The sequence below is a fragment of the Chlamydotis macqueenii genome, chromosome 1 (assembly GCF_036417535.1).
Source record: "Chlamydotis macqueenii isolate bChlMac1 chromosome 1, bChlMac1.mat, whole genome shotgun sequence".
In the NCBI taxonomy this organism is placed as follows: domain Eukaryota; kingdom Metazoa; phylum Chordata; class Aves; order Otidiformes; family Otididae; genus Chlamydotis; species Chlamydotis macqueenii.
Genome location: NC_141556.1, coordinates 51,174,676 through 51,191,944, shown reverse-complemented (window position 1 = coordinate 51,191,944; position 17,269 = coordinate 51,174,676). Strand labels below are relative to the sequence as shown.

The following is a 17,269-nucleotide window of genomic DNA, read 5'->3' as shown; positions in this document are numbered from 1 at the left end:
TTCATTTCACTTTACCTATACATGTACGCAGATCACCCACCCTTTCTTCCCAAGCAGTGCAGGTCCAAAGTATTGTGATCCTTTCAGAAACTTTGTTGCTACAAGCAAGTGAGAAAAAGTCACAGAGGTAAAGTCTACTTTAAAAAAAAAAAAAAACACACCACCCTGGATCTAAAGTTTACACAACCACTGTATTGTCCTCAGAAGATCGGTAATTCTCCCATAACCTGTACAGATATTACAAATCTTCACGCACACACATCCACCGTACTAAAAAATTAAATAAAAGTTTTAGAGTTGCTTTGTAATTACAGTGATGTAAGGACAGAGGCAAAGCTCTTTCTACAGTGGAAAAGACAAGACAGAGGGTGAGGTGTTTTTCATAAATTTAAAGCAGACTACTAACCTTGCCTCCTTGGTTTAGTACTGTCAGTAAAACTACAACCCCTTATCAGTTAATCTCTAGGAACATTCAATGATACTCTCTACAATTTTGTTAAGTGATTGAGAGATTCTGGTAATAATGAAAATTACAGCTATGCTACTTAGAACATATCATCCCATGCAGCCCAACCTGTAGCCATACTCAGGACATCTCTGCTTTTAACTTACTATGCAGGTGCAAAACTGGCCAATTATATTCTTCCAGCAAATCACAAGGAAAAAAAAATAGTTTAAAAAAAAAAAAAATTGAAACAGCAACAGCCTTAAGTGATCAGTGCTGAAAAATATTACGAGCAAAGTAATCCCAACATGTTAAAATCTACTTTTAGACACTGGAACATCAGGTCAGCCAAGAAGTTTCTGCTAGCAACATCCTCCTCCCCATCACTCAAGTTACAAAAAACGTATCCTATAACAAGGCCATGTAGCTATTAAGCTCAGCTATCCAAGGTACTCATCTTTGCTATAAAAAAAGCAGGATGTTTATTGTTTTCACTGTTAACTACATAATTTCTATGTAGAAATGTAAATGAATTACAACTCTTTGTGTTATTACAGCCCATTTTAAAATTATATGTAACAAGCATTTCAGCAAGTATCAGCACATTTGATCTGCAGAACAACCTGATACAAACAGAAGGTGTGAACATAGTTGTTATTCCAAATTTATATACACAGTATGCTTTAAACCAAAAAGCTGATCTCGGCTTCAGTAATAGCAAGAAAGGATATTTTCTCCTTCATAAAGCAATATACACAAGCAGCATATACATTATCCATGTTTTACAAAGCACTTTTGGGTTTAATGACTGGTCTGGAGTTATCTAAATTATATTTGGTTCAAAATGGAGTGCTCCTTTTCAATACAGGACTTCCCTTGCAATGAAAGTTCAAGTCCATCTAAAGCACCGTGGCTCCTTTGCCCCATCTTCTCAACTTTCAGAAAACGTACCACACATTATTCCTCAAAGCATGGTCATTAATGACAAAAGCTGACCTTTTAAATGTATTTTAATACTGCAGTTTTCCCACTGAAGCTTATTTTAACATTTCGGCGGGTGACCCTTTAAGCAATAGCATTTCGTAAGTTAAACGCCTTCATCTCAAGCACCTGAACAAACCCATGGCTGAATGTCAATGAAGCAGCAGCTGCAAGGCAATTCTCTTGGGTTTTCCTCTGATACACAACACCAGAAGTAACACTAAGTGTATTTTCCCTTTCTGAAAAAGAGGAACAGCTAGCTGCCCCTTGTAGTCTTATCTCAGATGTACCTTGATAAAATTATCTGAGCATCTTTGAAAAGTTTTATGTCTACCCTTGAGCAATGAGAAAATGGATTTAAGAGTTTTATTAATGCATGTATTTAAAATGGCTGCACAAAGGTGACACAATTCTAGAGAAGACTTGCATGTTTTTTCCTTCACACACAGAAGGACAAGAGTGTCTTGAGAAATTTAGCTTATCATTGGATTAGTTGACCATCACACTACATGAGCCAGGTTTGTCTCACTCTTACACCAGCCTTAAAAGTTGACAAAAGTGCTTCACTTCTGCAGGATCAGAAGGAACTTGAGACATTCTCTAGCAAAGAAAAGTAAACTGAGTTAAGATATGCCTTTAAAGAAACAGATACACAGTACACAAAAGTGATACTGCTTTTTCTAACAAGCTGAATGACATACGAAAGTTAACTTTTATATCTGATTTAACATCAATGGTCCTGATATAAGATCAAGTGATAGTTAACACCCTTCTCCAAGAAGCTGTTCAGAGCATTTAATGATTCGTTAAATAATTTCAAAGCTTCCCACTCACAATGGGGCAATAAGATGTACGTACTCATATAATTAAATATATTTAATTCAACACCAAAGTACTAGTACAAATGCTTTATTTAGACTTAACGGAATTTTACTTTGCTGTATAATGCAGTTGATACCAACCACTCTAAGAATGTGTTTAGTGTCATGGTGACAGGGAAACAGAGCAGTTTTAAATTTTATTCCATAGTTTGATAGGTGGCAATTCAAAATAAGGCTCAGCTTGCTTAGCATAACCATCTTCTCAGGGGGTGAGAAGCTCAACATCAGGAATATCAGACTCCAGTAAGACACAGTATTTATGATACTCCAATGGCACCTGCTTTAATTGTCCTTTTGACTCTAAAAGGACTCAAGTAAAGTGGAAGCAGTACAACATAGGCAAATGCCAAGCCAAGTTCCGTATCATCAGCTCACATGCTGAAAGGCAGCATGTCCAGTTTTGCACTAGGATATTTATGCTCTAGTTCTTAAAGTAGTATACTGGATATGGTGAACCTTTTATATACTATTAGGCATTTTCTGGATTTCTCTCAATGTGATTATCAACTGCAAGTTCTTGAATAGGCAAAAGAGAGAAGGCAGCATACTCATATTTCTGTAAAAGATTGGAAAAAATAAATTAGTTGTCTTCACAAAACATTGCATGCGTCTTCTCTTGCATGCCTAGGAGTAGATTTTTTTTTCTTTGCATCAAGTAAGGTCCCAAAAAATTGTATGGCTTCTCGCACTGCAGAAGTGCATGGTTCAACCAAAACTCAGCATTAGGATTAAACTAATTCAAGAAAACAAAAAACAAAAACAAACCAGGGAAAAGCTGGCAAGTTTGTCGAACTCTACAGTAAGAAGCAAGCCATTTTTGTTTTACTGTAAAGCTGTAGTAAGCTTTTAGTGGTCAGATAGCTTTGAGAATCTTTATTAACATCAGCTTTTCTTTTGTTGAAGTAGCAGCTACTGTTTAATTCCACAGTACAACCCAAAGGACCAAATTCTTCGGTGTGGTTCAAAGCAAACAGAAGCAGAAATTAGTCCAGTAAGCAGAAGTTAGTTACATTCGGATGACCACCCAAAGCAGAAATGGCTCCATTATGTATAAGATTCCTTCTATCTCTATGCAGAACACCACTATTAGGACCAGGATGCCCTATCAGACTGCAGTCTCATCTCAGCGATTCAAGAGTTCAGCTATTCTACAGTAACAGCTTAGTATGGGCTAATAAAACAGTGGACTCAAACTGCATAGAACTGCAGTTAGTTTCTGCAGTTCTGCAAGGATAGGTTCTTGGCACTTCTCTGGAAACTGTGAAAGTCTATTTTTGTTACAGTTATTTCACAATTTTCTAGTTGCTAAAGCACAGAATAGGCTATTTTTTATTATTGGGGGGGAGTACTTGAGGTATTTGCTGCTATGAAATGAAGCTTACATATGCAGTAGTAAACAGACACTAAGCACTCTGTTTCTCATTTATTTCAGGCAATGACAGTGGTAGAATTTAAACCCTCATGTGGGATGAGGGCACAGCCAATAACGACATCATATAGAGTTTGTTTTCTACATAGTCAAATATATAAAAGTTTCATGAAACTCATCACTGGACAGCCAGCACAGTCAGTCCATGAGCTGTCTATTCAGTTAGACCAAGCTTCTTCTTCAGAGATTCTGGCATTTCAGGTGGAGGCGGGCGAGGAAGTCTGAAATAAACCTTCACAGAATCGTAGATGAACCACTGTAGTGCAGTCAGGGTACCAATCATAATGATACGAGCAAACAGACCTTTCCATACACCTGTAGAGCAAAACAAAGCATGACAAGCGTAAGAAGCCAGAAAAAAGAAATCCTCCCCAAAACACTAAAAACACTTGTTCCAAAATACATGAAACTAAGGATGTACCTCTGAATCCAAGCCTCATAAGAACCTGTGAAGCAGAACTGCCCTTCTCCTTGTTCAAAACAGACACCACGGAGTCAGCAGGATGGGAAACAATTGCACAGAACACACCAGCTGAAAAAATAATTTGACATTAGTTCTGTGGTGTTTTAGCTGTACTATTACCACGTACACTAAGTACAACCAACTGAAACCACACCTTCTAATAAATCACACAGAATTTATGTCAAGCCTCCTGGTATCCTAAAAGGACAGGAGGCACATAATAATATGACATGAATATTAGAACTCAGTTCTGCTCTTGCAGCACCTCTACTGCTAAAACAAAAATCCTTCTGAATCTCTGGATATTGAAAATCCCCCTTCTGTCCAGATTTCTCTCCTTCCTTCAACCTTCCCCAGCCTAGCAAAGATACAAGCCTTTTCACTTGAACTGGATGCAGTTTCTAAACTTGGACATTAACACTGGTAACACATGGAAACAAGAGTATTATCCTACTACAGACCCGTTTTCCACTTACAGATTGAATATAGGTTTTCACCCCCTGCACATTTTAAACTTACAAGTAAATTCTCCCATTCTAGTCACATGTATTTGATATTCTGAAAAGGCTTCTAGAGTTGTGGTAGTTCATTAATGAACTGTATGACTTAAAGATTCCTTACCAATATAGCCTGCAATAAATGTGACTACCAGCTGTTCTCCTTTTGAACATTCACTTCGTGGCTTGGGAACGACGTACTTGTAAAGAGCTTCAACAGTACGTTCAAAGCAGGCAAATTTCATCATTGTGTATGGAATCTGTCTCATCCATAGCGGAGCAACACCTTTATAGAAACTTAACCAAAGAAGATACAAACTCAGTTTAATTTTCTCTAGTATTTCAAGTAATCTTTCTAACTTGAAAAAAAAATTGTTAGCTTATTATTGCTATCAGGAATACAACTTCTAAATACGGACACTGTACAGCTTAAGTGTCTCCGTATCTACGGAATAGAAATTTAAGTTATATTATTAGTTCTCGAGCACTAACTTAAAACAGCAACACAAATTAGAATTTACCTGATCCCTATGCTGCACAGCTGGTTTTGCAGTCTCTTTTCAGATTACAATGCATTTCACTAATGCATCACCAATAATACTAGTGCAGTAAGGTTCATGTCTGCATACCAGCCACGTCCCGATAGCGATAAATGACTTGTACATTTACAGCCACTTCTATCAGAACAGAAAGCTACCATGCAGTTATATTACTCTTACATGCCAATGACTCAAGCATCTTTGACTGTACAACCAAAAAGTTGCCGAATATCTCTGACTGGAACTGCTAGAAACTGAAGTTATCCAGCAGAACTCAGCACAAAGATACTCACAAAGATGGATCTAAGGAGCATGTGGAATTAACAGCCAGTTCAGCAGAGATTCCCTGAAGTATGTTAAGTTATTATCTTGAAATACAAAGACCAAGAAGTATTATAAGCTAAAGACACAATCAGTTTTATTAAGTCTTCCATTAGGAAAAAATATTCCACATCAAGAACATAAATAAAAATTAAAATCAAGAGATACTTACGCCCAGATGCCTTCTTCTCCAAACATTTTAGGTACAGCCTGCCGCAGAGTGTTAGCGTATCCAGGCTGTGTCTGAATACGAACTTTAGCAGCTTCCATTGGAGCCAGAGCAATGTCAGCAAAAAACTCCGCACTGGCAGATGCAGCTAAATATAGTGAAGTACGCCACAAATATGCATTTTCCTGAAGTGAATTTAAACACATATTTTTATTAATGAATTGTGCTTTTGTAATTAGTCTGCGTATATATACCCTCATGTAAACCATTTAAGGCTTACCTCTCCCAGCATGTTGCCATACAGGATTTTGAAAACTTCATAAAAACCAAATTTACAAAGCCCTTGCAGGGAATATCCAATAAAGGTTGGAGCCCATCCTTTAGCCAAGCCACGAACGCCATCTTCTTTGACTGTCACTGAAAATCCATTGAAGATGCTCTTGTATTTTTGCGGATCAACCTAAACAGAATAGGCAGTTAATTGCTTGCTATAGCTTGCTAGTTCCCTTCTCACACCCCAATCCAAAATGCAAAATTCTTAAATACCTCATATTCCTAAGGTTCCCTGGACAGACAATGTACTCACCAGGAGGTTACACTAACGTAACTGTGATGGTTACCTGCTAGCCTCAAATCCTAAGTTATTCTAACAGCCAGTATGTGTTCCTCAAGGCTCAGGAACCACCAAACTGTCTGAATTTTGCTTCACATTTATTCTCCAAATCAACAATGCGACTTCCTGTATTGAAAAGATTTAACAAAATCACTATTCTAACACTGTCAGTAGTATACTGGTGTAATTATCTTTAGATCAGATTCTTTAAAAATTTGACAGCTTTTGTCAGCAGTCTCATCCACCCTGCCCATCACACCTATGTACCTTCAAGTGTCACCACAAACCAAACCTGATGATCCATTTGATTCTTAATCAGAAAAGATTATTTGTCCACTGTTAGTCTGATCCCTCCACACAGTCAGACTAAGACAAACGGAGAAAAGCAGATCAAAGAGTACTCAAGAACTTTGACACTCGTACTTTGACTTCACAGTAAAGGCTACATACAAAAAATTTTCTGCATACAAAATTTTGAATGAGATTTTATTAATGACTTATAAATTTTAAAAAGCCCAACTTCAATAATTTTGTTTCATGTGAAAGGAAATAATTTAACAAATTCTTAAACAGGTCATTCTGACAAATTTTAAGTCACATCACCACTGTTACTTTTCATATATGACATCATCCAACACCTCCTCAGAGGGATAAGAAGGAAAATATCAAATTATAAGCCAACCAAAGCTTTCAGAAAGAGCTATGGGACATGCGTGCCAACCTGCAGTGACCGGTATTTTTGTCTTGCAGTCTGGCAACAACCTACTTGAGAACTAGTTCACCTAAACACGTCAACTTTAAAAAACTCAGAGTTTCAGAAAACTGGGTGTTTTATCAGGGACTGTAAAAGGAGACATGTTCATGTCAGAGCCACTCAATCATCCACGTAAAAGGTGCTCTCTTCTTAAGAAGACATGAGAGGGCAGGCAACAGGTTTCTTGTGGAGAATCTAGGAAGGATTAGTAATGTGCTCTGTACTGGATCTGTAAATGCTGGCAGGTTTTACAAGGTTACACCTGGAATCCACCTGGAACCCTCCTCTAAGTGCTTGAGAAGGAAGGGGAAGTATCACCACTCTTACCATGTAAGAAGCCCAGGACTGGTAGCCGAAGCCAAACATACCTACACCATGCAGTTTAAGCCTGGGAAGTACAAGGCCTTGTTCCCAGCTGTGTACGCAGCATTGTACAGCCCTTCTGCCCATTAACCCAATTCGCAGTCAGATTAAGAAACTGTTTGAGATGCTACATCCTCTTTACCCATGATCAATCTCCTTCTCAGGAAACTCAACCTTAGGCATGGGTAGTCAAGCTACTGATCTTGAAGTCTGTAACACCAAAAGCTTGCCCTTAAGCTACATTTTCAGAAATAACACACATACTAGTAGAAATAGGGAATTCCTACACTGTTAGCCTGGTCTCTATGCAAATTTTTTAGAAAGTAGCATGCTGCCCTCATTCGATGCACTCTGTGTTTGTTCGATGTGATACAGAACTACTGTATTTCCAGAAATCTAGAAGTGTACTTTAATTTGCTTTATTCTTGAGGCATAGATTCGCCTGAATAAATCCATTACTAAGTTTTTATCAATGGCTGTTCACTAGATGACTTTAATGCAGAAGCTGGCATCACAAATTAAGTGCAATGAGATGACACACCTTTCAGTTTGATCAAATGCTACTTCAAGGAAACTAGCCACGAACACTGATGGCCTTGCCAATACTATTTCAGGTTTTACCCATTCTATTCAAAGTGGCATAATTAGAAAGTATCCAATCCATAAAACATGCAGTGATATCCACAATGTTAATAGATCAAATTATACATGCATGTCACTCCAGGCTAAAAACCATAGATCTTCAAAACAACAGAGATACGATTTCCCTCCTCCAAAAGCACAAGACTACGGCTAAACAGCCTACCAGACAGTGAAGAGTAACATTGTGGTGGGTGTCTTTTAGCAAATATAGTCAGTTAAATGTGCCTTAAACATAGTCAAAAACAATTAATCCAGATTAGCCTGAATGCCTCTGCTTCTCTTGAAAGTGGTATTTTGTAGTCTCACAGCAGTGGACTTGATAAAGTAGCATTCAAGTTTACTCACTTTCTGTCATTCAGAAAAGACTGTGTCCCTACTGTAAAAACTCTTAATATGCTGGCTACATAGATAAAAAGTTTAAGAAATGTTTGAGTTAATACAAACCTGCATACGACATTTCACTAAATCCAGAGGTACAACAGCAGTGTGTGTCAGGCCACAACTTAGAACCCCACCAAAGCCACAGAGAGCGTAAAACTTGAGCGAGCCATATTCACAACTGTATTCTGCAGCAAAAAAATAAAGACACACCATGCTTTTACATAAGCTCCATGCACTCTTGGACAATGACGTCTAGGGGATAGTTTATGTCTCCAATTCATTAGTAGATTAATTATACCACGCTAAACATGCTTTGTCAATGTCACCACATACCAACATGCAGAACAAACCTGTATTCTGCATTTAACCAGGTCTAGAGGAACCAGTGCTGTATGTGTTGATCCACAGCTAATAATCCCACCAAGGCCACAAAGCATAAAGAATCTGCCTGAGCCATATGCACAGCTGTATTCTAGTTAATTGAAAAAAACAGTACATGTATACGATCAATCATAAACAGTTACAAAGATCAGAAAGGAAACAAAATTGACTGAATGCTACCTTCTCAAAAGTATTAAACTGAAATAATCTCCCATGTTTTATTATTCAACCGTAGTGTTATACTTGAAAATATTTCCCTTCCTTTAAATTAACACCCTTTGGACTGACAAGATTTGAATCCAGGCCTTCCAGACCAAGTTTGTTCCTTTAAAAAAAAAAAAAACAATGGAAGAAACAGTCAAGTTTTAGCTCAACATACTTAAAACATAGAAATGAACCCCCAAAGCTGCTAGTAGAGATTATGACTCAAAGTTGCAACGTCCAACGTCATCTTACATCAAGGAAATTATTAAGCAAGAAGAGTGTTTATCTAGTATCCTGGAGATAAAGCTTCTTTGGTTAAATACTTCTGTATTTAAATAGAGACCATATAGATCTATGAGATCAGTGGTGAATTTTTCTTTTTATTTTCAGGAATTTTTCAGATTCCTTATACAGTTTGGGTTTTTTAAATTTTCTTTCAAATACAGAACCTCAGATATATACAACTTATTTACCTAAATTGCAGAACTTTATTGATCATCAGATTCAATGCTCATAAACAAGGTTCATTAAAGTATCTTTCAGATCACATTTAATCAAGGGATATTTCATTTGCTCTGTTCTATACAGTGCTGTGTATAAAACCATCCAGTCTTAAAAGAGTAAGTTATTAATTTTCACAAATTACAGTAAGAGCAAAGTTACTGGGGCTGAAAAACAAGCATAAGTTTCCCTCTTCCATTTTTGAAGAAAGTACAGAGGGTATGATTATGTGCAACCAGAAAACACTTAAGTTTACCATTAACAGTATGATACAAGCATAAGGTAGCAGCACAGTTCTGCTGCTATGCTTAGCATCTTAAATACATTAGTAAAAGTAAAAATAATATACCAAATAAGCATATAGAAAACAATACACTATGTAAAAAAATATTCCCCAAAGTAGAAGGGGATAATCTAGGTTCTTTCGCTATTAGATCTAGTGGTATTACTCCAATATAATGGAAGAGACACTAACATGTTACATCAACTTAATAAGAACTATCTCCAGAGAAACACTAATGAAAAATCAAAAGATGGCGAAAATCTACCTTATTCAGAGCTTCTTTGCCCTGTCTTTTTGCTTCTGAAAAAATTCCTTTATGAACATCACAAAAATTTACAATTACATTCAACAACATGTACAGAACACTAGTTAACACTAGCAGGCTTATCCAGCTCATAACTCTGTTATTATCAGGGAACTTCTTCCCCAAAATGCTATAGATTTTACATTGCATTTTACATTCACATTTCTCACCTTACTCTTCAAAATTAATCACCAGGACAATAAAAATGTAATTTTTTCTTTATTCTAAAATAACAAATATCAAGTCACAGACACTGTATTAAGCCTAAACTTAAAGCAAGGAATCAGTTCACAGTCAGAATAATGCACAACCTATGAATTTTTTTTTTATTTGAAATAATGCTCAAGATTGTAAATATGCTGGTTTGTGACTTACAGGTACCTCCAGAATAGCTTGGCTGTGCTAATAGATTTGCAGATAGCAGCAATATTCTGTTTACAATTTGCCAGAATGACTGGTTAAACAAACATAAACAAGGCTTTCTGTGCAGGTGTAATGAGAAACTACACCCACACAGAAATTAGGGGGCAGCTGTATCTAGCTGCATCTTTAGCCTGCAGCACAACAGTACTGCAGTAGTTACCATGCTGCCCAGATACCAGAAGTGTTTGTTCACACTCCTTTCTTCACAACAATTTACTGTTTGAAGTCACACTCCTCAACTGACAGAGACAGATGTTTGTAGAAGCCACAAAAAAGGAGAGCTTTACGTATCTGCTTTATTACAATGGTATTCAGACTGACTTGGCTAGGTGTTCAAAAACAGTAATTAAGAAAAGCGAGCCAGGATCAACTACGCTTGAGCTCTTTATGGGTACCCAAGTTTGTAGTCGTATAGCAGTATTAGGAAAAAAAGCCATAGTAGATCCTGGACTTTCTATTTCATAAGCAGAATCAAATTTCCTGAAAACTGTTACCTGAAAAGAGAAACAGCTAAACATGTAGTACAGAGGGCAAGAAAATTATTCTAACGTATCTAGACACTCACTTAAGACAAACACCCTGAAGCTACTCAAATATACAGCACAAAAACACATCAACTCTGTTACGACAGCTACATTGTAAGTATTTCATTTATTTTTTTTTTATGATCTGACACATTAACAAGGACAAATTCCAAGAGCTGATCATAAAACACTTTGTCTCCGAGCTGTGCTATGGTTTATGTCCTGAGCTGAACTCAAAAGATCTCGTGCTTTGTACTGACTTTGTGTGACCTTGCACGAGGTCAGATATCTTCTGCAACGTGTTACTCTCCCAACACAAAGGCCAGAGAACCAACTGGTATGTGAAAAAATGAACACAGCAGAAAAGATCTCAAAGACTGAGAAACTCGGGTCACCTTTGACTGCATCTGCCTACAAACAGGATGAAGATCAAACATAATGCTTTTATGAAACAAGTGCACCTACTGAATATACTTAGCATACTGAGGAGCGACTTAGAGCTTTAGTTAGCTAGCAACAAGATTACTACACTGAAAGCCAGAGGTACTTTCTTGAAAACTTTGTAAAATTCAACACTCAGTTCTGTCTCTTTCACATAGTGCATAAATGTCCATGTAAGAGCACTAACATACTTCAATAATCACGGGACTTCAGAAGAGGTATCTTGCTGAAAGCACTTCATTTTTTTTTTTTTAATAAAGGCAGAGAAGTGCTTCTAAGTTATTAACAGCTTAAAAGAATTACGATTTTGACACCTGCCTCCACTATTAGGAGTATCATGAAGGTCTGACCTTTGGAAGTCATGACAGTGATCAGGAAACATACAGGAAGCACTTGCACTTAAATCTAAAACGCATCCCTGCATCTTACAGAGAAGAGCTATCTGGTGTATGCCCAAAAACTACAAAAGAGAAAAGAAAAAAAAAGGGGGAAGAAAAAAAAAAAACCCAACAACTGCTGCAGGCACCTCTAATGTGTCTGGATGTTCAGATGTCTATCTGTGAATGAACAGAAGAAAGAAAAAAAAAGAAAGAAAGAGAAGACAAGAAGGCTGGGAGCGATGGTCTTTCAAATTCATCCAGATTCGCATGCTGTTCTTCACCACAGAAGAAACAGGCACCAGAACAGCCTCAGTCGCCGAGGCTGCAGGCCCAGCAGAGACAGAAAAAGCACTCTCTTAGCCCCAAGACAGGCTCCATCGGGGGCCTCTGTAATTATTCTGAACTAGAACCTTCCTGTGTCCTTTCCCGGTTAACACCGGATCCTCACTGCCACTCAGTACACACCACACGGGGAGCGGAAGAGGCTGCCAGCGCCTCCCCCACCCGTGCCCTTCCTCGTCCTCTAAGGGGGCGCGTAGGCCCAGCGCCGGCTCCTCCCCGGCCCGCTCGAGTCCCGCTGGGCGCGAACTCTCCCTCCGTCACCCTGCCGGGCACAAGCCCACGAAAGCGGAGGCAGCACGGGCACCGGCCCCTCCACCGCCCACAGGCCTCGCCTCCGCCGCGACCCCTCTCTCCCGCTCTCACCTTCAACGGCGGATGCGGCCGCCAAGCTCCGCCGCGTAGTAGGCGCCTCCGCCGGCTCCGTGCGCTTCCTCACCCCGTCCTGCACCAGCTGGAAGTGCGGCGCGTAGAAGGGGTTAAGCCGAGCGAGCGGCGCGATGGACGAGAACATGGCGACCTGAGGCGGGAGAGAAAAGCAGAGCGGCGTGGGACGGGAAGGCGCGCCACGGGCCCGGCCGGATGGCTCCGCACCCGCGAGGGGACCGGTCTCCCCGGGGCAAGCAGCGGGTCCCGCCGGGCGGGCGCCCCCCCATCTCACCTCCTAAGATGGCGGCAGCGCGCGGACCCGCTGCTCGGGCGGCAGCTCGGCGCAGAGGCTGACCGCGCGCCCGGCTCAGTCACTTTGTCCTTCGCCGACGCAAGGGGCGGAGCCACCACTCAAGAAACTGCAGGACGATTGGCGGAGGCGCACTGCGAGCTGGCACTACCGCGCATGCGTAGCCAAGGGTAACGCCCGTTCCCTTCACGCCTGCGCACCACCTCCTTCGCCCCCGCGCCGGGGGGGGGGGGGCGAGCTCTGCCTGCCCTCGGAGCTGCTGCGGCGCTCGGTAGTGGAGGCTCTGAGGAGGAGGCCGGTGCGAGTGCGCTGTCTGCGCCCCACCGCTGCCCGGTGGCTGACGCTCCGGTCGATGGCTGCCCTTGCCCTTGCCGTGGCAGAAGTCAGGCTGGCCCCGCAAGCTCCGACAGGCCCGACGAACGCGGTGACTGCAGGCTGAAGGGCCGCCGGCAGGGAGAGGGTTCTGCTGGCGTAGTCAGGGGTGCATCGGTGCACCCTGCCTGCGTTCAACCCTGCGCCTGAACTTCTGATCCGTCCTTCGTGGGTGCTTGCCAGTTAGGCCAGTGTCACAGCTGAGACACTCCCGAGCTCCTGCTGTGCACCCTCCTTATCCCTATGGCAGCAGCCTGCTCCTGGCACCGGCAGGCTAGCCCTGACAACCACTGCAGCAATTGTACTTTGAATTGCATCTAGTTTTTAAGATTAAGAAGTCCTCAGTATCGCCCTGAACTCCAGTTTACCAGCCCCTAGGAATATTTTCTAATATATTAGTCTGGTAAAACTGCAAGATACAGTGCTGTTAAAAGGTTCACCTCTCTCACCAGGCATGGTGTATAGACAGAGGGAGGCCACCAAACACACTGGCTGTACCCTCTGCAGCTGCATTTCACCCTTGAAGGACAAACTTGCAAGGGATCATAACGTGGCCTGTGCTACAACAGCTGCAGCCACTTCCAGAATTGCTAGTTACTGGTTTGTTAAAAGTGAGTGTTACTTAACACAGCACCCGTGCTTGGCCTTACCTTGGCCTTACCTACCTTAAAATTTGCCTCTTCTAATTCAGCACCATTCAGCTCTGCAGTCACTGAAGAGACAAGAACTCCCCCTTTCCATCATCTTGATCACATCGCTTCCATTATAGCGCTCCCTAACAACATAAGCACCAAAGACAGCAAAGCAGGAGGCACACACTGAATATCCCAGCTACTACTTCTGGGCACAGAGCCTTTACACAACTGATAGCGCACCTGCACGGCCACACTGGAGAAACACCCCTTTGGTCAGCTCAGCAGCTCCTATCAAACTTCCCTGGAAGATCACCTGCTACACCAACCTAAGGACTACAGTTCTACGTGCTGTATTTCACAACAAAGTTGATCCAGCCAGATTGTCATAGGCAGGCAAAAAGGGCAGATGCCTAATAGCACTGTCACTGAAGTCTAGGTTGGCTAAGTCCCTCTCAAGTAAACCAGACTCCAGCTGGAGTAGGAAAAGGTCAGCTGAAACTTGCATTCTTCAAATACTTTCATTTAGCAACCAACAAAGAGCCTGAAGTGCTGTTCACTTCATTGCCACCGGCAGCAATGAAGACAGGCCAGAACTGTTCATTTTGCTGTTACTCGTTCTGCTCCACTCACTTGCATCTAAACAATTGGTAGCAATGGTTTATCTAATAGCCAAACACTGATACCTGCTTTTAGCTAGCTAATAACCTCTAAACATGACTGAGACTTCGGTTCTTATACTGAAATGATATATAAATGAATGCAATTCTTGCAGACTTCTGATTTTTAACATACAGAAAACCTCTGTGCCTTCCAATTATGAAGGATGAACATGTGACTGTATTTACATAGATGTAATGGCAATTTGTGTGCACAACTAGAACTGATGAGAGTTACTGTCCGTGGAACAATCAGTTTCTCTGGTTTTAGCTGACTGTTAACTTCCAACAGCTGTACTATTAACAAGTACTATTAAACAGCAGAGTCTAACATATCCCTGTGAAAATACAGGGATAATTTATGTTCCTGCTGAATGCATATCATTTTACATAGAAAATCTCAAACTTTTCCCAGATGTGAAAGCATAAAATAGCAATAGCCTGTGATTCAAACTATGTAGATTAATCTGATTTCCTGACACACACTGAAGGTTATAATAGATGAAGACTTGAAAGATGTTACTTTTTGGTGTCCACTTCTGTCAGATTCACAGTAAAAAGAGCTGTTGTAAATTAAATCCATCCTTTTAATGAGTAGCTTTTCAAATTTTGGGAGTATAGGAAAATGTCAGTTTGGCAACTCCAAAGTTTTCCTAATTACATCTCTCCATCTGTTATTAACACGGGCCACACACAACCACCATTCCCCTCCCCTTGCCCAAGCAGCAAGAAACTGTAGACTAGTTCCTGTCTTACAATAACTTTTCACTGTTCTATCATTTTGGTGAAGCCTGTAAGTAAAATCAAAGCTCTTATAAGCTTGTTCTTCTGGTGACTAAATGTTTTCAAAAATATCCAATAAAATAGTGAAACAACCATCTACCTTTGATAATCAGGTCAGCACACACAGCATCTGCTCCTGTTGTAAGCATGTATTTTACGAACTCACTTATTGTATCAATGCCACAACTACTAGACCGTGATTCCAGAGAATCAGTAACAATCAATTCAAGCTGTAAGTAGGTTTCACAGCCCAGGGGAAGCCTTAACGCCGCAGCATCTCTTTCAACAGGATCCAGACTAGCCAGGTTGAACAGCAGTCACATCCTCTGAACAGAAGAAGTAGTGACACTTCTCCTATTCTTATTAGTTACTGCCCTAAGTGTTCTCATCTGATAATCCTTTCTAATCTAAACTCTTCCCAGACATTACATGTTTTTCCTCCATAAAACAACACATTCCTAAAATAACAAATAAAGAAGGCAATGCAGATACCATTTGTCAACACTGGTAGTTTGTGGTTAAAAAGAACTTCAAAGTGAGGTGGGATAGAAAATCTGAGGAAATATTATTTTCTATACAAATATATACATAGTACTTATAGGCATATGCACCACCTTAGGACTATTTTACACACTGAATCAACTTGGAGACCCTATGCTGTATGAACACATGTATGTATACATCTGTCGTAGCTTGCTGTTGCACTGGTGCAAAGCAGCCTGGTATACTCCCTAAGGAAAGAGAAAAGCAGAAGTCATAGGAAAGTTTTAAACAAACATAGGTAGACTTACTAAACATACAGTAAAAGCTATATTAACAGACAATGAAGGTTATGCTGAAACATCCAAGTTTGTAAACACAAGATTTAAAATTATGTATCACAACTCACCCTTGTATCTACTTTGATCAGTCAGATGAAGTTATTTTTTTTTTTTAAAGCTTTCCAGCCCAGTATGCAACTTCAGCCATATCAAAGCAAGACAAATACCATGCACAAGATGCGCCACACAATTTTACAAGCCTCATTTGCAATTACACTTTTTTTTCTGCTGAAGAGTTTCCTTTTGGAGCTCTGTTATTTAAAGGCATTATTTTTGTACTCAGCTTTTCTGATTTAACTCTGCACAAACTAGTTAACACTTTTAAAAAGATATTTTGTCCACAGAACCATCTGAGAAGGTAATTAGTAGAAAGCGAGAATTTTAATACCATGAAGATTTTCTTAAGTTGTGCCACAAGAAATAAACCAACACACACATGGATCAAGATGAGGAGGAACTTTAAAGCATTCTGTAGGGCAGTACTGAGCCTACTGCTAGCAAGTAAACTCAGAGAAGTTCCTTCAGAATTTCGTACTTAAAACCAAATCAGTTTCAAAACACACAGTGAATTTAAATTTAAGATCCTCCTTGAGAGTTTCTTATCTCAGACACTAGGTAAGCTCTCACAGCCTTACCATGGATCAGATGCCATACACTTAAGTCTTAAGACTGCAAGTGATATCCCCTATGATCAGAGCCTGATACCAGGCTCCTGAGACTCAGTTCATGTTAAAAGATTAGCATACAATTTAAAGGGAAAAGCATAAGTTCTGTGTTAGAAAGCTCTAATTCACACAACCAAATCAAGATCTGCCATGTTTTCAGCACAATGTTCTAAGCAGCAGTCATAAGAACAAAACCCAATAAACTAAAAACACATAGTCATGCCTATTAACTTTCGCAGGCCTTTTTCCAGACTTTTTATAGCACTTGTCCTAAAAGGGACTTAAGCAATATTTACTACTTCAGAACTCAATTTTTGCAACTGGAATTTGGATACTAACACCAATTCATAAAATTGCTCTATTTTGCAATTGGTTCTGAAAGTTTAACCTGGTTCCGTCT

At 40.1% G+C, this 17,269-nt stretch overlaps 1 protein-coding gene and 1 non-coding gene across 3 annotated transcripts; both read right to left on the bottom strand.

Moving 5' to 3' along the window:
- Window positions 1–3,717: 3,717 nt before the first annotated feature.
- On the bottom strand, window positions 3,718–13,043 carry SLC25A3 (solute carrier family 25 member 3). 2 transcript variants are annotated; one of them, XM_086750718.1, is made up of 8 exons: window positions 12,920–13,043; window positions 12,625–12,778; window positions 8,829–8,950; window positions 6,006–6,185; window positions 5,729–5,910; window positions 4,821–4,993; window positions 4,158–4,268; window positions 3,718–4,051 (listed from the first exon to the last, which is right to left on the bottom strand). In XM_086750718.1, exons 2-8 carry the CDS (start codon window positions 12,770–12,772, stop codon window positions 3,891–3,893), a joined length of 1,077 nt encoding a protein of 358 aa, XP_086606844.1. In that variant the 5' UTR covers window positions 12,773–12,778; window positions 12,920–13,043; the 3' UTR covers window positions 3,718–3,890. The 2 variants fall into 2 exon arrangements, with proteins under 2 accessions (XP_086606844.1, XP_086606835.1); XM_086750709.1 differs by lacking the exon at window positions 8,829–8,950 and adding an exon at window positions 8,542–8,663.
- Window positions 5,313–5,552, bottom strand: LOC147602032 (small nucleolar RNA SNORA53). Its single transcript, XR_015257606.1, has one exon. It is a non-coding gene; the product is annotated as a small nucleolar RNA SNORA53 (small nucleolar RNA).
- Window positions 13,044–17,269: the final 4,226 nt, after the last annotated feature.